The sequence below is a fragment of the Mastigoproctus giganteus genome, chromosome 7 (assembly GCF_048544385.1).
Source record: "Mastigoproctus giganteus isolate SK-2022 chromosome 7, ASM4854438v1, whole genome shotgun sequence".
Lineage (NCBI taxonomy): Eukaryota > Metazoa > Arthropoda > Arachnida > Uropygi > Thelyphonidae > Mastigoproctus > Mastigoproctus giganteus.
Window position 1 is genome coordinate 64,256,834 of NC_143581.1, and position 26,002 is coordinate 64,282,835.

At 35.1% G+C, this 26,002-nt stretch overlaps 1 protein-coding gene across 1 annotated transcript in view; it reads right to left on the reverse strand.

Annotated features, from left to right (window-relative positions):
- Window positions 1-26,002, reverse strand: part of Syn1 (Syntrophin-like 1) — a 165,324-nt gene that overhangs the window by 87,373 nt on the left and 51,949 nt on the right. The window contains exon 3 of the mRNA XM_090377692.1: window positions 9,360-9,502. Coding sequence (XP_090233818.1) covers window positions 9,360-9,502 — 143 coding nt within the window. The remainder of the gene's footprint in view (window positions 1-9,359; window positions 9,503-26,002) is intronic.

Below are 26,002 nucleotides of genomic sequence, written 5' to 3' on the forward strand. Positions count from 1 at the left end.
AGAATATTATTATATATTATAATAACATCATTATATATTATAATGTTATAACAGAATAATTATAATACATTTATGAGTGTCAATGCTCAAGATTAACATCATAATTCTTTATGTATGATGGAGCTCCAGAACATATATCACGTCATCAATTCTACTCATATATAATTAATGAAACACTTTCAAAAATGTAACATGCTCATGCAAGTGTAACCCAAGCCTGTTACAGCACACTCCTGTATAGAAGTACAAATACAGAGCTATCCATAATTAACAATTGTAAAAAAGTAGTACCCAGCAAAGTAATTCTTTTAGAGGCATAGTGAACAAGTAAATCGAAATTGAAAAAAGTGAAAATTTAAGTTTGTACTTCAATTTCATTATTATCTAAAATTTCATCAGTAATTAAAGAAAGATTTTAGTCTATGAAGGTTGAAGTGCTTAATTTTCACTTTTCTCCACAAAAAAATTATACTGGGTCAAAGTAAATCCAATGCACCAGGTCACCACAGTGCATAATATTTTCTAAAAAAGTGTCATGTTAAAGTTTTTCTGTCTTCACATACAAAATATTTTGAAATTAATGCCTTGTTTGATGCATTGTCAAATGTCTGATGCTGACCATAATGAATGGTAAATTACTGGCAAAATTCATGCTTTATTACTGTACAAAATTTGGTGGAAGCAGCTATCACTTATGACGAATAGCTCTACATAATGAAAGCAAGAAGATTACGCTTTCATTACGACAGCATGAAATTGAAAGTTATCTGAAAAGATACTCATTACACAGCACATTTGAGATATTTGTAACTGGTTTTGTTGATTTTTTTCCTGCTAAAAAAATGTATTTTATTCACCTCATCAAAATTTCTAAAAGCCAAACAGAAACTGCAGATGATATTTCAAAGCCTGATTGTGTTAGAATTAAAAGTATTCAATATTTCAAGAGTGGCTCGGAAAAGTGTAGCACTTGCTTGTGGCATGCAGTATCTCGTCACACCTCCAATGCATATTTCATTTTGAGTATAATATCAATGGTACTCTGATTAGGAATAGTAACCAAAAAAAATTATTTTTTGGTTGGTTTGCAATTTTTTGTTTCTTTTTCAATACACTTTATTTCAAAATGTAAGTTGAAAAGTTTATAAGATGGAGAGAGTGATCAAAACTCCTGAAGAAAGAAAAGAGCAAAAGCCAAATAAAGAGATTTAGGAGAAAATCATACAGTCCAACATATTCTCTGAGCAGTGCAGATGAGCTGTTAGAATGGTTCACTGGGTTCTGTCAATGATATACATGAATTTTACCAGCAGGGACTGCGCCTCCGTAGCCAGCAATGCAGCAGGGCAGGAGCAGCAGTGACCATCAAATATGGAGGATGCGGAAAGGTCAGGGAATGACTACTGCATATTCCCGGAGCAATATGGCCTTGGTTGCTAATGCTCCTAAAAAAACCAAACAACAACAACCAGCAGGGACAAGGGGATTATCTTGTTATATAAGGGAAAGGTTAGACTGCATCTTTAGTAATACATATAGGTCTGGAAGCCTCGTGTTAGGAAAGGTGTGCATCTACTTGAACAGGTGCTAAGAGGAGCAACAAGATTAGTGAAAGGCACAAAAGGATTATTTTGCCAAAAAAGACTTGAGTTCTATAAATTGTAGTATTCTGGAAACTAGGAATTTGTGAGAAGATATGATTGAAGTATTTAAGGCTTTAAATGGATTGAGTAAATTACATGCTGATGGCATCATTACTCTTTCTAGGATAACACACAAAGGGATACAAATTTAAACTGGAAAAACTGGTGTAGGACAGATGCATGAATTTTGCAATCAGAGAGTAACAGATTGCTAGAACAAACTTTCACTTACTGGTGCGGAATTTGAATAATTTAAAGGACTAGACATTATTAGATGGGATAGACGAAGAACTGAATAGGGGTTTTTTTTTTTTTTTTATGATGCGGTATAAGTTTGTTTCCTTGCATCATTTTGCCACTGCTAATGTAAAAAACAAAGCCAGTACCAGTTGCAGAGGAAAAAAGTCCAGAAACATGGAAACAGATAGAAACTTCTATCATATTATGAATAGCAATCTACAATCAAGGGCAAATGAGCTAAGTCTGACAAGCAGTTGACAATGCCAGATATGCAATTGCAACCCAAAATGGCAAACATCTTAAATACCTAAGACTACAAGGTATACTACAAGGACTACAAGGTATCAGTATACTGTGTCTACAAGTGTCTATTCTTTGATCAGTTTCCTGGACAAAAAAACTAGTTTTTTTGGGGAACAAAGTTCCTCCCATCAAGATGGGATCTAAACCACCCAGGCCTTTTCCAAAAGGTTGCAGACCACTGTGTTAACCCAGTATTGCCACAATACAGAATGAGGTTTCTGAAGAATCCAGTGTAAGAAGAGAAGTAAATGCAACCAAAAATTCTATTCAAATAGAATTAAGTAAACAGAAATTGAGAATTCAGATGGCATTTTCAGACTTTTTTTTAATTCAAGTTCTCACATTACAAAAATTTCCAAGAACACAGAACTTAGAACAGTATATGATAATTTCCTCCTGCAATAGAAAAGTTGGCTAAGGTAAAGAAAGCCAATACGAGAACGACGAGAAATGTCGGATAACTTACGCTGAAAATTAGTTTCTCGACACCGGACTCTAGTGCTGCTCGCTTGGTAAACAGACAGTAGGCGTTATCAGTCTGGAGCCGAAATCGAAAAGGATATATTGATTGACAGGTAGGAGTGGCAAACGATGAAATGATTGGTGGTGGGCACGACAGACGACAAGCTACTGTGTACTCACTGGTTGGCATTATGTGTATTATGAGTAAAGAACAGTGCATAATAGTTTTGTGATGAACGTAAACAGGTAATAGTAGCGATGAATCTTTTAAAGATGGAAGAAATTTGTAAGGAAAATAAAACGTTGGTTCATTTTTTGATAAAAACTAAATTAACAAAAGTTTTGTCTGTTCATTTTTGTTTTTCATTATGTTTTTTTTTCTCATTATTAAAAGCAGATTTTTGGAGTTCATGAGTGTTTTTACTATACTGTTGATTTAGGTTTGGTTACGAAAAAAGGAAAAGGTTTCTTTATTTTTCGTTATATTTCGTAACCTGACTTTAAAAATAAAAGTACAGTAATAAAAAATTAATATTTTGTTAATAAATAATTTATGCGCTAGTCCACCCATGATTCTAAAAAAAAAAACAGTTGGGTTACCCCCTCCATTTTGGGAGGGTTTCAAGCTCCCGTGGGATTCAAGTGGAAGTAACCTGACCTTTTTTCACCATTATGGAAAGCGTTCATTAGGGCAAGTTACCATTAGTGCTTCTGAGTGCTACTAAAGTGATACTAAACCGAAGGGCTAAGGTAAAGAAGCCTGAACGAGAAGCATGCAAAAGTTCGATGAAATTTACTTGTAAAGTACTTTGCCGTAATGGCATTTGTATTGTTGCTCGCTCGGTAAACAGATGGTGGGTGTTATCGGTCTGGAGTAGAAGTTGAATCCCGCAGGAGCTTGAAACCCTCTGAAGTGAAGGGGGGTTACCTGACCTTTTTTCTTTAGAATCACTAATTGAATTAACTAACCGAATCACAAACAAAGTCATTCTGGAAGTTCTGGCGTGGTAAAAAATGTTCGTAACATAGTTTCACCGGTAAACTTTTTCGACGTTTGCCTGTGGGCTTCCTTTGCCTTTTTTTTTTTTTTCCCTTTTATAAACAATTTATCCACTAGTCCACCAGTGATTCTAAAGAAAAAAGGTCAGGTTACCACCTCCACTTTGGGAGGGGGAGGGTTTCAATCTCCCATGGGATTCAATTGACTGAGCAAGCGAAAATACAAAAGCTGTTACGGCAAAGTACTTTTACCGGTAAATTTCATTGAACTTTTGCGTGCTTCTCGTGCAGGCTTTCTTTACCTTCACCAACCAAAGTTATTGTGTGTTGTGTTCGCACAACAATCAGCACATAGTTTTCCACGCTTACCTGTAAATCAATATATCGTTCTCGACTTTGCTCCAGACCAATAACACCTACCGTCTGTTTACCATGCAAGCAGCACTAGAGTGCCATATCAGGAAACTAATTTTCCGCGTAAGTAATCCGATGTTTCTCGTCGTTCTTGTGTTGGCTTTCTCTACCTTTGCTGAAAAGTTTTGTGATGATGGACATACACTAGGAGAATCTATGGGAATTAATGAAAAAATTTGGGACCCCTCCCAAATATATATATATATATATATATATATGTAAATAAAGTTTTTGCTTATACTCCAGGAGAGCCACATTAGGTTGAAGGAATTTGTATGGTAGAGATACATAATGAAAAAATATCTAATAAAAGATCTATCACATGGCAGATTTACACACACTAATTCTTTTAGTCATAATGAGTTATAGTGACTGAGTTATACAGTAGTATGCTTAAAATATTTATATAAATTGGTGTTTCACGATGCTCTTTCATCTTTTGCTCAATTAGGCCCTTAACTTCTCATTATTCATTTTTAGCACCTTTCTTTCTGGAATTTTTATACCAGAATAAATACATTTGTGCCTTCCAGAATATATCTTTTCAAATACTTCCATAATAAACTCTTATTCAACAACATATAGATGCCTCTATTGAAATTTATAACTTTCCTTTCACACAGAAATCTCTTTGAACACAGATCATTTTATGACATTTTATGTAGTTACTACTTGCTATTGGTTAGTGCATTGTCAAATATTTGATGCAGTTTGGATGCTTGGTGAGAACCATATTAAGTGTATTAGGCATCTTGTATTTTCTCTGACACATTAGAATAAATAATTATCCAGATAGTTCATAAAACTTTTCCACAAGGCAAATCATTCAACCACAGTTTCCTGTTTATAAGAATTAGGTTGAAGTTACCAATGATGAAGCAATCAAACTTGCATAAGCATTCAAGATACAGGTAGTTCCCGCTTTACGAGTTCTTTTTTTTCAAATATCAAGTATCAACAGAAACGAAAATGTGAACATTAATTGCGATAAATAAATGCTAAACATTCATAAATATGGCATTTCAGACCATGCACGAAGCTGTAAAGTACATTACTACTGTGTATGCATTTATTTGTTCAGGCAGAGATAAGGAGGAAAGTCCAACTCTTAAAGAAATTTGAAAAAACTTCCATATTTTAGATGCAATCAAATAATAAAACAAGCCTGGGACAAAATTAGAGAGAAGAAAATGGTATTTGGAATAAGCTCTGTGATTGTTTTATTGATAATTTTTGAAGGATTTCAAGAACCAGCAGAGATAGTATAAAATGAAATAGAAGTGGTCATTAATATTGCTAACCAATTGCAGCTTGAGGTTCATACACTAACATCACTGATCTGCTTTAAACACACAATGGAGAGCTCACAAATCAAGACCACCTTGAAATGGCAAGCTGAGGAAAAAGAAGATTTAACAGATGAAACTCCTGTTCATTCCTTTACTCAAAGGGCTTGACGAAGCTTTTTGACACACAAAAAAAGCAACTGAGACTTTCGAGTCACAAAATTCAAACTTCGAGTGCACCAGAAAAAAAACGAAATTAAAAAAAAAATGCTTATGAATGCATTTTTTTCGTGAATTTCTAAAGAAAAGAGAACACCGCCTTGGAAACACACAACTCGAAGCATTTCCGAAGAAGAAAACAATTCCTTGTGCTTCCAACAAACCAACGAGTGCTGAGCCAATAATGAGTGATGAATCATCAATCAGCATGCATTTAGTCAACGATGATAAAGAATGACAAAATGAATAATGACAAAGTAAATTCTTTAACATTTGTATGACATAAATAATTCCTTTATTATAATTTGCTTGATTTTAAAGGCTATGTTTTCATTTCTTTGGATAAATAAATCATTGTTTAAGCATAAACTATTGTCTTGTTGACCTTTATTTAACATTACTATGGTCAAATTTCACTGTGGAGAATGCAACCCATTTTTAACATTACGTCTATAGGGAAAAAAATTTCTGCTTTACAAGCTCGTGCCAGTAACAAATTAACTTGTAAAGTCAGAAACTGCCTATACTTAAAGAGATGTCTATGCCTAAGAATCATTTGGTCTGTAACATATCCCCACTCCCATCATCTTTTTGATATGGGAACATTTGATAAGAAGCATGACTCTCTCTCTCTCCCCTTAACACACTGTATTCATCATAATGAAATTCTTCATCCTGTATCTCTGGATGGCACCACAGTTCTGTTAATGCCACTGTATCAATTAGTTGACCTAAGCAAAAGCCCATAGTCATTTAACTTATTTATAATACTCCTTGCATTACTATATCGACAAAGTAAATTTTGTATTTTATTGCTTTTTTTTTTTTTTTTTTTTTTTTTTTTTTACACCCGACAGATCCTTTATAGCTGCTTAAACAAATTTTTCCTTGTGTTCATTGGTGGTTTTTGTACATAAAGTACTAAGAACCCACAGAACTGTGGTTTGGTGAAGGAAGGAGGGAATATGGAAACATGTCTAGCATGTTTCCATATTCAGGTTACTGAAAGGAACGAATCTGAGAAATGATTAAGAACATAAAACAGTTATAAGCAAAACAGCTTCCCAAATCAGCATTTCAACAACTCACTAAACAAAGTGGACATTTATGAACATTATAACATGGCATTTCAAATATGCATGTCTGCCAACTTTTAGAAATTATAATTTATAAAACTTTTAATGCAGGTCTGTCTTACAGTTTGAGCTTCATTGAAGAATATTTCTTCCAAATTAACAATAAACAATTTAGAATATTACACTACATAACAGCAAAATTGCACTTCATTATGAAATGCAATAAATTATATTTTCGAAAGTATTTCCAATGATCTAATTTGTACTGTTTATCAAAAATTTTGCATTCACAGACTTTTTTCATCAGAAAAAGTAAGTCCTGCAAATATATACCAGCATATATAAAAAGGACGAAGTCATTAATGCTGCTTCCAAAAATAAATATTATTATATTTAAATGATAAATCTTTATTAAAAGATGTCCAACATAAAAATATAATGTATTTGCCAAAAGATACACAAATTACAAAATGTTTTTTCGTCTACTGACTTGATGTGGACCATTTTAAAGAGGTAGCACTTCTTTCCTCTCTCTCTCTCTCTATCTCTCTCTCTCTCTCTCTCTCTCTCTCTCTCTCTCTCTCTCTCCCTCTCTCTTCAGGAAGTCTTCTCTAAAATGCTATACACAAGGGCATTAAACAACAGTGGTAAAGATTTAAAGTTTTTCTTCTTTGGTTTCAACCCCAATAATTTGGCCTGAAGATAAGATAACACATTTGCAATTCAGAGCCTTTGGATGTTGTAGTTTCAGTAACAGTACAGTAATAAACTAAATTTTTTTCATGTGGATAGAGCAGTATCCATTTATTACACATATACTCCTTCATTAAAAAGTCTGTTCATAATAAATACCCAATTTTTTTTTTTTTATTCCAAGTTCAAGAGCACAATTGACCACAATATTGCACAGTATGTGTATCGTTCATTAAATGAAAAACTCTGAGAACTGGCTTGTCTCCTACCTCAAATTTGCCAGATAAATTGATACCTGCATTACATGCCAATAGTGCAGTAAGATAAAGATATTATGATTGTCATAGAAAACTTTCCCATAGCTGCCAAACCAGTGGAAAACTGTTCAGTGTCAATCATGCAGTGGGGAAAGACCTTTACTTTTATTCCTAAAAAAATCTTTTCCGGTTAAAAAATTTCCTGTGTATTATTGTTTCTTTTTATTTTTTTTCTCCTCATTATTTTATTTCTTTTAATGAAATATTACCGGAGCAATTTTGTACGTCATCGCTTCGGTAATTCCATGGTGCCAAGTTTCTTGTTTCCAAATTTTGATTGACACCCTAAGGGATAAAAGAATAAATAATAAAATAATGTATTTAATAAAAATAAATTATTCACATAGAAAAATTATCATAAAGTAGATGGCCACAGTACTGATGCATTCTTCCTATATCCATGCTTGAATTTTGACATTCCAGGTTTGGTTAGATTTATTATCCAAAAACCAGCAATCTTCAAGTCCTGAGATTTAATTCTCCAATTAAAAATTAACTAATGACTTATTGAAAGTGAATACCATACCTGAGAAATACTAAAATTCACATTGATAATTCTAAAAAATATTTAAATTTGTGTTTTTCCTGTATAAAATGCACACCTGCTAGAGGGTTAAAAACAAGAGTAAGTTACAACAGTAATTTTTCTTATTGGTGTTAATATAAAATATGAAATCTTCATGTCATACACTAATACATATTTTTAAAAAAATGTATCTTAGTGTGCATATTATATAAGTTTAGAATTAATCAATTAAAGAAAGGGAAAAAATAAGAACTACATCTCTCATAGGTAACACAAAATACATTTACTTTTGCATAAGTTTTAGGTAATTCGTTAGAAAAGCACAGGATTTTGATGTGTTACTGATGGAATGAGATGGAGAAGAGTTAGTAACCTGATATGTCGAAAATTTATTAATTGTTTATGTCTTAAATCCCAGATAACTGAGATATGATATGGTTTATTAGCCTTAAGAGAATATTCCTAGCCAAAAATTTATCTTTTTTTTTTTTTCCTATTGACCAATTCCCCCAACCACTGAAATTTACTACCCACGACCATGTGTTGTTAACTACGAGGAAATATGTAGTTAGTTCTTATTTTAAATGCACAATTCTAAACACTTAAGTCTTTTACAAGTGGGTATTTCAAATATACAAAATTAGCTACTTCTTAAAAACATTACACACAAACAAAAAATCTTAAGTATATGAACTAATAGTGTACATTAGGTTAATTTTTTTATATCACATGAAATAAATATATTTCATATCTATATTTTTTTAATTAGTGTTATTTATGATTATCAGTTTAACTGTATTAATGAATACATCAAACTTTCAAGACTACTTGATTATTTATAAGTTAAATAATCTTTGAGTAAATATTTTTGCTTCTTTCTTCCTTACAATGCCATATAATGCATACAAAAAATGAAATATCAAGTGTATTAATATAAAAAAGGATTTTTTTTTAAATAATTAATAACTGATATAAAGTTCTATATAATGATAATGAGACAGCATAAGCAGACTAACATCTCTGAATGTTAATAATGCCTATTTGGACATAAAAATAAGTTATTCTATGTTACTTAACTCCTTTAAAAAATAATATCACATTATCACCAGTTGCAACATGTATATAAAAGTAACAAATATTGCAACTACGTGATTCTCTTAAAAAAAAAAAAACACACATACCTTGTTTGTGCTAATGGCAAACTATTAACAGGAACAGCCCATGCTTCCTTGGTCCAAGGTACAAGGTCATATAAAAGTAAGTCCCTATCAGTGATTGCTACAAATACTGGTCTCCACTGAACTACACCTGCATCATCTGTAATCTAAAATGAAATGTTTGTTTAACTTCACTGTTAGTTCATTATGGTATAAAGTGTCCTTAATGTAACAAGATATATTGGCAATGATTATAAAAACTGATAGTTTCAGACATTAAGAATATTCTAACTTAAATTTAAGATGAGAAAGGAATTAAGAAGTTAGATATGTATATTTAATATTATTAAATTAATTGCATCATATTTGTTATTTCTTGTGCAATAAATATATGTATTTTCTACATTTACAACCCCCAACTCTATATATTTTAATGTAATTACATCCTAGTCACTAGACTTCAAATTTTTAAGGAATCAATCATGATCCATCATAACTGATGATTAATCTTCAGAAAGCCTAATTTGGTTTGGGTTATTCACATATGTCTTTCAAATACACCAAAAACTAAAATCACTGATTTTTTTTTTCAAATTAGCCTCCATATAAAAATTATACCAAGAGATACCTGCTGTACTCAGAAATCCATGTACCAAACACTGATAATCAGGCAAATTTGCACGCATTATCTGCTATTCACCCTAACCAGCTACTAAATTAACAAAATCAGAATGAAAACTTAAGCTAAGGCTTAGTTTAACCTTTTCAGAGTAAGTGTTCTAATTACTTGTCTGCAAATATTGCAAATGCTCATACAATCTGCAGTCAGCTCCATTATGTTTCCTCATTCAATGTCACCAACCAGACAACATTTGCACATTGTTGCAAATGTCTGAAAGTTTGTGTAAATTGTAATTGCAGTATAATGTGTCAAACCTTTATAACATGATAATAAAACCAGTATTTTTTTCTTCTAGTTACATCTACTCTGCAGATTTGTGTTTAAGATTTATAATGCTTTTCCATGTTCTGGGGTGAAAAATTATGTGCATATTTTGTCCACTACTTGTTTTGCCTTTAATGTAAAAACCAGTGACTAGAAAAACTAAAATATTGTTAAGTACCAGAAGAACTAAAATACTAGTCCAGTGTTTTTTTTTGTAAAAAAATAGCATACTCATACAAAATAGCATACAGGTACTCATTCTTTGCTATCAGGAAAAATTAAAAGGATATGAAAAGTACTCTAAAAAAATTTTTTTCCCCTGATATTGTTACTTTAGTAGTAATGTTTTTTGGAATAAGAACAACAAATTAAGTATATTAACACAATTTATTAAGCATAAATTTATTATTCAAGTATATAAAAAAAAAATAAGCAAAATGTGTAAAATGCAAGTAAAAAATAATTTCATAATAATGTTTTTGTAGAATATTAAAAATTTTTATTAAGTTCTCATCCAACACACTATGTCAACTTCTTTTCTTACTGTTTGTGTCGGTTGCTGAATGATGTTTCCGAAGCAGCCACGAATCGACATACAGGAATACCTCGCATAGCGCAGTTAATTCGTGCCAAAAAACACCGCGCTGATTATTAGTGTGTATTTTAATGTAATGCGTTCTGACAATTTGATCATATAATCAAATTGTTGGAACGCATTACATCATATGGGTCGAGTTGCAAAAATATATAGGTGTTTGTTTACTATAAATTGATGCACACAAAGAAATTAAAATGATAAAAATGAAAAATACTAGTAAGTACAGTACAAATGATTTTGATTGCAGTATGTACATACCAAAAGAGTATAAGTGAAGTATGTACTGTATTTTTATTTTGAAAATAACTGATCAGCTTAGTTTGCACAGTTTTTTTTTCTTTTTATCTGCTTTTTATTTGAGTATTACAGCTCTGATTCATACTATCTAATACATCTCTTTATAACATCGAATGTCATTTTGCAACGCTTGCCTTACTTTCAATACCTCGTTCGATGTTTGGATCTAGAAGAACTCTCGGGGCCATTACATTTCTCCTTTCAACTCATATTTGTGTATAAAGGTGTAATGTTTTTAAAAAAATAATCTTTAATAAAAATACATAGCAAAAAATATCTGTACAACTTACGCACAGTGAACGACCTCACCGCTCGGAATCCAGACTGTTTACTAATGTATGAATGCTAGCAGAGGACGTATATAATGGGAGTTGCGACAACAGTCAGCGTGGCCTTGAATTCATAACGCATTGGCCTACGTGCTGGCATTATAATATATACATATCGAATGTATTGGTGTGTAATGCAGTTAATTTTTTTTTCCAATTTGTAAATCGCGCTAGAGCGAAACCCGCACTATGCGAGGTATTCCTGTATTTTGCTGGATTGAAGCGGGTCAGCAGTGGGCCTACAATTTTAAGCAATAGTAGTGAAGAAATTGTTTTTGTCATCAGCGAAGCTCTGGTTGGGCTGACAATCAGATTCATTTGTGAAAATCCTCGTTGACATTCATTTTATGAAATTGGTATTGTACTCAGAGCATTCATCAAATGCTTCAACTCTTCCGAAACCGTCTTTTAGGTATTCCCAAAATCCACGAATTGTATCACTTTCATTTAACTGTAACCTAATCAACAATTTTCTAACAAAATTTTCACCAAATGCCAACAATTCAAGTTTAGAAGGTTTAATACCTTCGTTGTCCTCATTTTCCATCTCCTGTCATCGATATTGTCACTAGTTCTTTGAACTAATTAAATTTGAACTTTTTGAAACTGTACAAAATGTCGGTGTCATTCGAATATTCAGGTACTATGACCACGTAAACACAGAGAGAGAAAATTTACGGAAAACTGTGGATAACACACTTCCACGAAACAACAGATGATTATTTGTTGGGTAAAAGAAAATCACTCTCTCCTAATTCTTGAACAGGGCGTTTAGAGTTGATTCACAGTGGTGTCCAACCTATGGACCGCCCTGAAAGTGAAGTAAAACAGCATTTTAAATTTTGTTAATTATCAAAAAAAAAAAAAATTTCTCAATTAATGTTTTGTTCAGTAAATGTAATTGCGTATTGTACTTAATAAAATTTTTGAATATTTTCAATTTTACTTTTGTTTTACATGTAACGAGATATGGAAAATGTAACACCGTAATTTTTCTCGAATCACTCAGTGTGGCTCGCAAAATAATTTAACTTCGAATTTTTTTGAATATGGCCCCTGTACTGGAAAAGGTTGGACACCACTGCAGTAGAAGGTTGACTACAGCCCATTGTCAGCATCGGGAATACCCCTTGATCTGCTCACTGTTGACCAACGCGACTTCTCCGTACGTGGTGGTCGGATAGGTTTTACGAGTACTACAAAGTTGTAGAATGGCAATCCCATTAGCTCTCTTAATTCGTGCAGCAGCACTAATTGCCTAAAGGCCTGAAATGCGAACTATGCGTACCGAGTTAAGTCTGTCCTAATCCATTCACTACATGAAAAATTTCTTCGCTCAAAGGAAACTATTTTAAATGTACCTTCCAAGGGGAATTCAAAATAATTCGTTATAAAAAGAGTTCGTTAAACAGATGTCCAACTGGGTAATTTAGAATTCTAAAGATGGACACAATAGACAGTGAAAAATGCAAATTTAGTTAAATAACTTTAAGCTTATTTGAATAGTAGGTAAAAGTGAAAAAAATTTATGGAATATTACCAATTTCAAAGTGTACTGCATCCAAATGTTACAGGTCACTGTTAATAAGGGTGCCGGTACGCTGTACCGTTGCGTACTGTCCCAAAAAGCACTGACTAGCTCCCAACAGTAGTACCGCCTCACATATGAAACAGGTTATTTTTTAAATAACTTGTTTTCATATATAAGCACTTTTTTTTGTCTAAAAATCAAAGTTCATACCAACTGCCCTTTTAAGTGGTATACTTATTTGATAGGGAATAAATGGAGCAGCATTTAGAATCAATGTAACTCAGCCCATAAGGCAACAGTGTATTATCATCTGATCACTGCATATGTTTTAAAACTGGTTAGTCGTTAAGAAATGATAAAAGCCTGCAAAAAAAAAAAAAAAAAAAAAAAAAAAAATCGCAAAATGCAGAATCCATACCAACATATTACAAATATGCCTAAAGAAGACTATTAAAAAAAAGGAAAAATATAAACAAAGTTGTAATTGTTGTTATTTGGTTTTTAGGAGTATTAGCAACTAAGGCCATATTGCTCCGGGGATATGCTGTGGTCATTCCCTGACCTTTCTGCATCCTCTGTATTTGGTGGTCATGGGCTCGAACCCCGGTCTAATGAAGAAGCGTGTGCTATGCACTGCTGCTCCTGCCCACCTGGCTACGGAAACGCCCAAGATTGTAATAATACAACTAAACAATGAATGAGATGTTAGCCCTAATTAACATCTTTTTTTGAAGAAATACACTTAAAAATGGCCAATACACAATACTGCTATACAGTTGGGCTTTAGTTTTAGAATAGCTAAATAATAGGGAAGCAGACTTATCTATATCTAAAGGAGAAGAGGAGAGGGGCTTCTCAAGGAGCTCATTTATTCCCACCACCACCAGTATCCATCTATTCCACCTAGAACTGTGTCTGAGCCAAGTGGGAGGTAATTTGTTTCAACAATATGCTACTCAAAGATAAATTTCAAAACATCCAGCCTTCTGTTACTCCCTATAATTTTATATTTGTGCCACGTGGTTCTCATCTTGCCTGCCAGTAAAAACATATTTTCCACATTCCCTTCAAAACCTTTATACATCTGTTTCCCCTAAGATGCCTTGTCACCAAGCTGCAAAGTAGAAATACCACTTGGTTTCCCTCATCAATCTGCTCACCATTCTTTGAAACCTTTCTACTGATTCTGACTATTTTTAGATGCAGATAATAATATTCAAATATTCATTTTTAGATGCAAGGTACAATATTCAAAGTGCAGCCTCACCATCCTGAATAATGACTTCATTCTTCCTATTTTAAAAAGGTTTGATATATAACTGAAGACCTTATTTACAATGTATGGAAAGTGTCTGTTTGTATCATATCATATCACTTTAACCTTAAATCATCTTAACTTCCTCTCCTTTCAATTTACAAATTAAGTAGAACATCTCACTTTTAACAGCCTTAAATCTCTAGCTATTTTACAGACCATATATGAAACTAGTCCAAGTCATTCTAAAGCAACATATCCTGGTTTTGGTCATCAACCACCCCCCAACCTTTGAATCGTTACCAAACTTTAACAGTTTTGCCTGTACTTTCTTAATAAAGTCATTCAGGAACATTCTTATCTTGAACAGCCTTAGTATTTATTGGAAAACCAAGGTTTAGATAAGGATGAGATTTTAAAGGGAGTATGTAATAAAGGATTTCATCTCTACAAGAATAATTCACTGACAAGATCTGAGTAAACACTGACATCAGATTAGAACAGCAATCTGATGAAGGAAAAGAAGAATAGAAATGTTACAGATCATCTAATTTTGCATTCTTGTAATGGCAAACAACAGAAGACTGAGAATGGCCATGAGATAAAGGCTCCACTAGAGACAAGACTATCACCAAGTTTTGATCTCAGGTGCCCAGAGGACCATTGATAGTCGGTTGGTTTATATGTTGTTTAATGGTACAAGAACTACTGAGGCCATATTGCACCTGAGGACTGTTGACCTCGACGTGTATTTGGAAAGGTTGTTCATGAGATAAAGATCAAAAGTGGTGGCTATATGACTAAGATTGTCTGGTATTTTGTTAGGCAAATGAATTGTGAACATTAAAATTGCCAAGGAAAATTGGACTGGAGAAAGTTGAGTTACAAAGAAACGTAGTAAAGAGTCCCAGGTGATTAGCGGAACTAGGAGCTCGATAGAGGCAACAGATAGTAATAGTAATATAAATAAATAAAAATTTTAAAAAATAATAATAATAAATAAAAAAAAATTCACACAACCATTCCTTCTAAAAGTTTGTCCAGTTCCTCCTTGAATTTATCTAAGCTATCAACTTCCACAACAACAGATGGAAGTTTGTTCAAGCAATTAACCACCTGCTGGCTAAAGGCAAATTTCCGCACATCTCTTCTACAACTGCCTTTCCTCAATTTGAATTTATGCCCCATTAGGTTCGTAATCTGAGCAAGTGGAAGAATCCCATCAGGATTCACTGTGCTCAACCCATTCAAGGCCTTATACTCCTCAATCAGATCACCTCGGAGGTGCCCAGTCTCCAGCCACTGCAATTTGCAGAACTTAAGCCTCTCTTGGTAAGAGGATCCCTCCATTCCCCTCACCAATCTTGTTGCCCTTCTCTGTACACGGTCGAGAAAATCTACATCCTTCCTAAAATGAGGACTCCAGACCTGTAGCAAAATTCATGTATATCATTGATAAACCCCATTACCTACTCTTGCAGCCTGTCTGCACTGCTCAGAAAACTTCATATCTGATTGAACAATTACTCCCAGGTCTTTTTCATTTTCTACCATCCTAAGTGCAGTACCACACAGTTGGTACGGTCCTCTGGGTTCCTTCTACCCATATGCAGTACTTTGCATTTGGCAATATTAACTTTCAGTTGCCACTTCTCAGCCCATCTGCCCAAATTTTCTAGATCCTGTTGCAGTAGCACACTGTCATTAACAACCCTGCCAAACCTTTGTATCATCTACAAACTTCGACACTAAGCCTGATATACCTTCATCAATAAGATTGATTAACATACAAAACAACAGTGGGCTCAACACTCCATTTAAAACATTAGTCCACAAAAGCAGCATCCATTGATTACCACTCTCTGTTTTCTCCCACTCAACCAGCCTTTTAGCCATTGTAGGAACTTACCCTTAATACCATTCCGCTCCAATTTGTACAATAGTCTTCCATGTGCAACAGTGTCAAAAGCTTTCCTGAAAGCTTTTGACACTGTTGCGCATGTCCCTTTCCTGAAAGGGACCTGGGAGTGGTTGTGCAGGCAGATATGAAGTTCTCTGAGCAGTGCAGACGGGCTGCAAGAGTAGCTCATGGTGTATTGTCAATGATATATAGGAATTTTTCTAGCAGGGATAAGGAGGTGATTATTCCCTTGTATAAGGCAATGGTCAGGCCACACCTAGAGTACTGTATACAGGCCTGGAGGCCTCATTTCAAGAAGGATGTAGAGCTGCTGGAACGAGTACAGAGAAGGGCAACAAGATTAGTGAATGGAACAAAGGGGTTCTCTTACGAAGAAAGGCTTAAGTTTTGCGAATTACAGTGTCTGGAGACTAGGCACCAGCGAGGTGATCTGATAGAGGTGTACAAAGCCTTGAATGGTTTCAGCATGCTCAATGCTGATGGGATTCTTCCTCTTGCTCAGAATAATCACCTGAGAGGGCATAAATTCAAATTGAGGAAAGACAGATGTAGGATAGATGTGCGGAAATTTGCCTTTAGCCAGCGGGTGGTTGGTAGGTGGAACAGACTTCCATACCTTGTCGTGGAAGTTGATAGCCTAAATAAGTTTAAGGCTCAGCTGGACAGTTATTTCGAACGAACAGAGGGGTGAAGTGGAAGTGGTTATTTTTTTTATTTATTTTACTTTATTTTTTTTTTGGCTGATGCTGCATAAGCTTGCTTTCTTGCATCAAATGCCTCTACTAATGGTAATGCTAAAGCCAAGTATATGATATCAAAATTATTTTTTGCATCCAGTTCCTTTGTAACCACATCATAGTATCCAATGAAATTTGTCAGACAAGACTTTCCCTTAACAAACCCATGCTGTGTCTGAATTATTGCTGCAGTCTTGTCTAGATGATCCTGCAATGCATCTTTAACCAGTGACTATTTTCCCCAGAATGGTCTGTAAATACTCGTGTCACCCTTCAGTCCTCCTTTGTGAATTTTGGATACATTTGCACATCTCCATTCCGTGGGAACTTCCCATGAGTCCAACAATGCTCTCATAATTATGGCTAAGGGTTTGGTTAGTTCCTCTGCCATCTCCTTTAATATAACTGGATAGATCCCATCCACCCCAGGTGCCTTTCTTATGTTTAACTTCAACAATTTCTCCTCCACTTTGCTCTCAGTATTTACAAAATCATTAAGCACCCTGTTATAATTTGATAAAAACACTGAAAACCAGATGATCAAGAGTATTACCCTCTCTGGTTGCCTCTCGAACATGATACTGCAGAAAACAATCATCTATTAAATCCACAAAAGTCTTGCTAGTATGCGAGTGACCAACCCACAAGTTCCAGTCAATATCTGGGAAGTTAAAAAATACCGTGCATGGATTGAAGGAGAAATATGGGGGAATATGCTGGCTGGAAATTTTGCTCTAGAAACTAAACATGGCTTTCACCACTTCAAGCCTCCAATAAGCAAAATGGTGGTATTGTACCGGTTGATGAGAACCATCTATCACTTAGTGTTAGTGCATATTAGTATTATATTATAGTATTGTATTATTAGTACTACTATTAGTACTCAACCCATGCATGGTACTACTAGTACCATGCATGGGTTGAGGGAGAAGGCGGGATGCCGGAAACTTGCTCTAGAGACTAAACATGGGTTTCACCACTTCAAGCCTCCAATAAGCAAAGTGGTGGTATTACACTGGTTGATGAGAGCCATCTACCACCTAGTGTTAGTATTAGTACCAGTAAGTATTAGTATTATATTATAGTGTATTACAGGGGAGCCAACTTAATTTGTGATGTGATCGCCTTTTTTTCCTCAAAATGTGCCACGATCTACCATCTTGAGAATTTCATTGCACATGGTTAAAAAGGTTAAGCAACACATATTGAAAAATGTTGTTTATAAATTTTAAAATTAAATACAATTCAGAATTCTTATTTTAAATTCATACGTATTTAAATTTTTAATTTATGTGAAGTTTGTGTCTTAATGTTATCAGCCAAGCTTTCAAAATCGGGGCTACACTGTGATAAGGCCAACCCTAAATAATCTTATGTATGCAAGGCCGTAAGAGTAGAGCGATTCTTTGTCTTTTTTTGTTTCAAATACGAAAAAGCCGATTCACATAGATATGTGGAACCAAAACAGGAATTTAAAAATTCACTGCATTTTTTTACATTTGGGTACAGTAATACCCCAAAGTTACGCGATAGGTGGGTTCGACGAAAATCGCGTAAGTCGAATTCGTGTAAGTCGGGGTACAACTTTGCATATAAATACACATAAATTTTGCTTAATTGGGACCAAGGACTAACAAAAACACTAGTTTAGAAGAAATATATTAATAAAATTGCAGTTCTTTATACATATTAATACAAAATATGTATTAAAAAAACAAATGACTTACGTTAAAAAGTTATTTCGATGTCGATGGCTTCATAAAATCTAACAAATTCGTCTGACGACACAGCGTGTTCCTTTTTTTCACGCAGAATTTCTTCGTAGCAAGCTAATAATTTTTTTATTCCTTGCTTTGTAGCTATAACGCGTTCTTCGTTGGAGTCTATGTTTTCTAAAATTTTTAAGCCCTTTACAATTGAGATCTTTTCAATTTTCAACCTGTCAAGTTTGCAATTGTCATGTGCTTTTCGCCGTTGCTTCATTTAGGCCTGTAGCACGTGCAATATCACATGGTCTTTCATTTCGCTCAAAGCGTTTCACAATTTCATATTTTTTCTCTATCGACAGAGGCGGACTGGCCATAAGCCTTACCGGGGAAACCCCGGTGGGCCAGTGTGATTTTGGCCATAAACCATAGTGCGAGGCCACTATAAATTTTCCCGGGTAAGAATTTTTGATCCAGTCCGCCTCTGTTTATCGATAATTGCTTTTCTTTTTCTCTCTGAATCTGCAGTGTCTTCACCAGGACGCTTCCTTTTCACACCTTTTAATTAAGTATTTTACTCATTTTTAGGGAATAAAGCACAATTACAAAACGAGGAGCACGCTTGATATGCATAAACAAAGCTGCGCGCATGTAGCAACTGAATAAACAACACCATAAAGGCAGAGATACACTATTAACACCTCACATTTCTAGGGGTTACTACCATAAAACAATAAAAATCCAGTTGCGTTTCTGCTAGTGAAATCTGTTATAAACTGGTAGTAAACTCGATCTAATTGCATTTGCGATTATACCGATAGCTGGAAATGTGTGGGTTTTTACGTTATTATGGTGAAATTGTGTTTCCCCTTCACTCACTGATATAAAAAACATAAAAGCAGCAAAGTTTAATTTTGTTCATCTTTCGCTCTCAATCTCCGCCGTCGCACCGGATATCGATAACATATGAAAAACGACCTTGAAGATAGTGGGCGGCAGCGTTGCCAAACGAAAAAATCAAGAACCGCGTAACTCCGAGTTCGCGTAAGTCGGGGTATTACTGTACTTTTCTCAGCAAACATATTTCCAAAAGTCTTTTTCTGATTACCTGGCTTTTAGGAAGATATCGTTTCGCAATGTAATAATTTCATTTTCAAGTAACATTTTCTCCGAAAAATCTCAGTGATTTTTTCTGCAGTTTGTTTCATATCTAAGTCAACATTAAATGGATAAGAAATACAGTATATTGAACAATGTCTTCAATTGTTTTAAAATCACTGAATCTGGTTTCCATAACTTTCTCAATTTCAGAAACATATTTCTCACTATTAAATTCAAAAACAGGGTATTTTTGCAAATGATCTTGCATATCTGAAAAATGATCGAATTTTTTTTCTTTGAGATCCTTAGCCATTGCCAAAAATTGATATTTATATGCAGAAATACTACTAATCATGTCACCCACATTTTTATTTTTTCCTTGTAATTCCAAATTCAGATCACTTAATTTTACTGGTAAAATCTGACAAAAAAGCCAGATCATACAACTACACCGTATCTTGTAGCTGCTGATAATCATCTCCCCTTTGATCAACAAATTTTTAATTTCATTCAGCAAATTTTGAAATCTGTAGAACTTACTCTGACTCAGCCACCTCACATCTGTGTGTAATATCAGATCTGGTTCATTTTGAAAAGTCTCCTTTGAAGAGATTGTCTTCTGATGGAATTCACGATTTTGAAAGCTATGTCCATAATACTTTTAGTATTTAATCTCTTGCTGGCTAACTTTTTGGTGGATGATACAGTAGTAACTCAAAAAATCTGGGAATTCGTCATCCTTTTGGCATAATGCGATGAATCCGTTAAGATGCCCTGTCATTGCTTTACCTCCATCTGTTGTTACTGATACGAGCTTAAATAGTGGTAATTTAATTTTTTTCAATTACTTTTTGAATGCGTTAAATATATCAAGACCTCTAGTTCTTTCTTTTAACGAAATGATACCCAGCAGTTCTTCTCTAGTGGCAGAATCATCGAAAACCATACGAATAAAAATATAAAAACAAAAATATACGAACAATAGAGTTGCATCACTGATATCTGTAGATTTATCCAGTTGTAAAGAAAAGGACACACAATTAGTAATATGGGCACGCAATTGTTGGCTCACATTTTTACTAATTTTTTTGATGCATTGCATCACAGTATTTCGAGATAATTGCAGATCTTGAAGAGCACTTTAAATTTCATTTTTGTTCTTAAAATTTTCAAAAAAGAGAATCTGTTATTTCTAAAAATACGTCTTTGATGAATTGACCATCAGAAAATGGGTTGCATTTTTTTGCAAGAAACGATTCACTTTAAAGCAGCGGTTTTCAATCTTTTTTTAATAACGGCATCCCTAAGTAATTTATTTTATTTTGCGGCGACCCTACTCAATTTTCTGCCTGTTAGATCCGATTCTCTCCCTCTCTCTGTATACAGTATACATATAATATGTAATATATATATATATATATATATATATATATAAAAAATATATTTTCAGCATAAAATATTGTAGGTAGAACATGTTAAAGAGCTTTATGTTTAGAATTGAAACTAATGAATATACCGTATACCCTGGGAGCGATATATGTTGTGAACCGGAAAATGAACCGGAAAATAAAACGATAAGAATGCACAGATTGAAAAAATACCAAAAAAGTTTTGAAAAAACGACCAAGATGGAAATAACATTGCAGTGTCTTTCATAATTTTTGTGTCTTCATCAGAGGTCATCCACCAAAATCATGAAAAAGACAGCAATGCTCTTACTTCTGTTTCCGACATGTCCTGTATGCTTAGGTACCCGTGTGAAAAGCCACGTGGTATTTTACAATTTAAATTTTACAAATTATGAATTTACGTTAATGTGTTGCATACAGATCATGGATGACCTTACAGAAGTAAGTGAAACTCTATGAAAATGAAAAATGTAAAGCCAAAAGTAAGGAAAATCAGTATATACAGTAAGACAGGGACTTACTGTTACTAGCAGAACTAACCAAAAGACTAAGTTAGCGGGTTACCAGTATATTTATGTGTGGGTACGCTAGCGGCTCCTAGCATTAAAAAATTATCGTGCATGTTTTTGATTGAAATGAAATGGGCGGTGATGATGTGCTAGGTTAAATGCATGATGTCCAAACTGCCCAGGATAGTTAAGAAATATAATAGCTGACAAAGTAGCAGTAGAAGGCAGCTGAACTTTGTTAAGGCGAAAAATAGATTGGGTAAAGTTAGAAAATAGAGTCCCGCTGTTGTGTTCGGTATACTAATGGCTCACAGGACATATGAAGTAGAGGCTAGTAAAGTCGAAAGATGATTATGGTAGAGATAAGTAGTTGGGCTCGGATAGTTCGGGGTTGCAAACCCGTTCCTATAGTTAGGCCCCTGAACAAATGTCTGGGAGTGAGTGCATCATCTATTTAAGGTCAGTTGTGTAAATGAGTGGTATAATGAAATAAAGTTAAGCTTGAATATAATTACAAGATTAATACACTGTGATAGGCCAATTGGTGGGTATGAGTTTTCTAGACTGTAAGACACCACAGAAGTCTAGTGTATTGTATTTACACTATATACATACTTAATGTGTATGGGAATAATTATTTACCGATAATGCTATTTATATTAATATCCTTTAGTTTTTTGTGCCTTAAGATGTTAAGGGCTTTACTGATGTGATGGCGAAGATATGCTTTAGGTTGTTTATAAGTTTTTTGTATAATATCCTGATATTATCAATAGCTGTTTCATTATTGCTGCAAATAGTTGCTATTCTGATGCTTTGCGTTAGAATAACGTTGGCATGTACTCCTTTGGAAATATTTGAATTCCATTGTGTGAGGTTGACTATATTAAAGTTGAATGCATCAAGTTTGTTGTATAGGTTGATGGTGGCTATATTATAGCATTAGCATTAGCAGAGGCATTTGATGCAAGAAAGCAAGCTTATGCAGCATCAGCCCAAAAAAAAAAAAAAAACCCACTTCCACTTCACCCCTCTATTCGTTCAAAATACCTGTCCAGCTGAGCCTTAAACTTATTTAGGCTATCAACCTCCACCACAAGGGATGGAAGTCTGTTCCACCAACCAACCACCCGCTGGCTAAAGGCAAATTTCCGCACGTCTATCCTACATCTGTCTTTCCTCAATTTGAATTTATGCCCTCTCAGGTGATTTTCCTGAGCTAGAGGAAGAATCCCATCAGCATTGAGCATGCTTAAACCATTCAAGGCTTTATACACCTCTATCAGATCACCTCGCTGGTGCCTAGTCTCCAGACACTATAATTTGCAAAACTTAAGCCTTTCTTCGTAAGAGCACCCCTTTGTTCCATTCACTAATCTTGTTGCCCTTCTCTGTACTCGTTCCAGCAGCTCTACATCCTTCTTGAAATGAGGCCTCCAGACCTGTATACAGTACTCTAGGTGTGGCCTGACCATCGCCTTATACAATGGAATAATTACCTCCTTATCCCTGCTGGAAAAATTCCTGTATATCATTGACAATACTCCATGAGCTACTCTTGCAGCCCGTCTGCACTGCTCAGAGAACTTCATATTTGCCTGCACAACCACCCCCAAGTCCCTTTCATTCTCTACCACTGTCAGTGTAGTACCACTGAGTTGATACGTTGCTCTGGGGTTGCTGTTTCCCATGTGTAGTACTTTACATTTGTCAATGTTAAACTTCATTTGCCACCTCTCAGCCCATCTGCTCAACCTTTCCAGATCCTGTTGCAGCAGCATAGTGTCAGTAGTGTCCTTGACAACCCTGCCAACCTTTGTATCGTCTGCAAACTTGGACATTAAGCCCGATATACCATCATCAATATCATTTATAAATATAGAAAACAATAATGGACCCAACACTGAGCCCTGAGGGACTCCACTAATAACATCAGTCCACGATGAGCAGTGTCCATTGATTACCACTCTCTGTCTTCTCCCCCTCAACCACCCCTTTATCCATAGCAGCAATTTGCCTCCAATGTCACACTGCTCCAATTTGTGTAGCAGTCTTCCATGTGCAACAGTATCAAAAGCCTTTCTAAGATCCAAGTATATAATATCAAAGTTATTCCCTGCATCCAGTTCTTTTGTGACTGCATCATAGTATCCAATCAAGTTGGTCAGGCAAGACTTCCCCTTAACAAAACCATGCTGTGTCTGAGCAATAACTGAAGTCTTGTCTAAATGATCCTGCAGTGCTTCTTTAACCAGTGCCTCCATTAATTTTCCTGGAACAGAAGTTAAGCTCACAGGTCTATAATTACTTGTGTCAGCCTTTGATCCTATTTTGTGAATTGGAGTCACATTTGCACATTTCCAGTCTATGGGTACCTCCCCTGAGTCCAAGGAAGCTCTCATAATTATGGCTAAGGGTTTGCTTACTTCCTTTGCTGCCTCCTTTAATATAACTGGATAGATCCCATCCACCCCGGGTGCCTTTCTTGTGTTTATCTTCAACAGTTTCTCCTCCACTTTACTCCCAGTTATTTCAAGATTCTGTAGCTTACTGCTAGAGTTGAATACACCTCTGGCATTCCCCTCGCTGAATAACTCCTCATGTGTGAATGTCGATGCAAAATATTCATTTAGTTTGTTAGCTACCTGAGCAGGATCATCAACACTTGACCCATCAATATCAAGTGGACCAATCTGATTCATCCCCTTCCTTCTAGAGTTTACATAAGTAAAGAACTCTTTGCTGTTTTTCTTTGCATCCCTTGCCAAGGATTTCTCGTAATCTGCCTTCGCCTGCCTAACCTCCTTTGTAACTTGGTTGCATATCAACTTGTATCTATCATAGGCTTCTGTGTCATGTGTTAATTTGTATGTATCCCATGCATTTTTCTTCTCCGCCACATGTCTCATTAGTTCATCTCACATCGATTTAGGCCTAAACCTTGAAGAATATTTCTTAGATGGTATGTAAAGCCTAGTAGCTTCCAAGATAAGTTATTTGAATGCTTCCCATTTTAAATTTGCTGTTGGTAACATCATCAGTTGGTCACACCGTATAGAATTTAAATACTGTCGTGAACCATCGTAGTTCGCCTCTAGGAAATCAAAAACACTTACCTTTACCCCTGATGGTAGTTACTTCTTTGAGTAAAGCCTACTTCAGCACGCTGTGATCACGGCCACCTAGTGGTTCCTTTATCTGCAGATTCTTAATGTATGAAGAATCACTACTGATAATCAGATCAAGAATATTGCTCCCTCTAATTGCTTCCCGAACATGCTGATGTAGAAAACAATCATCCAATAAATCCACAAAAGCCTTGCTAGTGTGTGAGTAACCAGCCCCCAAATTCCAGTCAATATCTGGGAAATTGAAATCCCCCATTATAAAACTCTCTGATTTACTGGCCCACTCTATTTCCCTGTACAGTTCCTTATTATACTCATCAGAGTCATTAGGCCTATAGCACACTCCTACTCTCAATTTTGTTCTCCCAATGTTTATGTCACACCAAACTGACTCCACACTGCACTGTCCAGCGATGTCGACTGGCTTCACTTCCTTGGTTTTTATGTGTTTCTTAACTAATAGCATAACCCCTCACCCCTTCCTATCCTGTCTATCCTTTCTGTAGACGTTGTACTCCCCAAATTGCAGTTCTGCATCCCTTATATCTGTGTGACACCACGTCTCTGATATCCCAACAATATCTGCCTTCGATGTTTTGAGCAATACCTCAAATTCATCAAATTTATTTACTAAACTCCTAGCATTGGTGTACACGCAAGTATACCTGCACCTGTTTCTATTCTTAGCTACCCTAACACAACCCATGTGTTTACTTGTACTGCAATGGCTCCCAGCAGTGTCTGAAATACCATGCATCTTGTTTTTCAGGCTTCTGCTCATTCTAATAGAAGCAATGCAAGAATCTCTTTCACCTCTGCCAGTGGCTACTGTCAATCTATTGGTCTTTGTCTGCCCCCAAGCTAGCAGTTTTCCGACCCACCTAACACTGCCTCGATAGCATCAGCAAATATTCTTGCACCCTTTCTATTTAAGTGTATCCCATCCCTGTAGAAGCAATCTCTCCTGTTAACAAGTACAGTCCAGGCTGAAAAAAATTCTACCCCTTGAGCCTTGCACAATCTTTCCAGGGCCGAATTGATCGACAAGGCTCTCATCATATACTCCCTCCTATTGTTCTTTAACTTAATATCCAGATCCAGGAAATGGGCTGTAGTATCAATGTTATTTGTTTTTTCCAGTATGAGTTCATTGGGGTATAAGTGTCCATAATCCTTGATGAAATTAGGGCAGTTGATCAC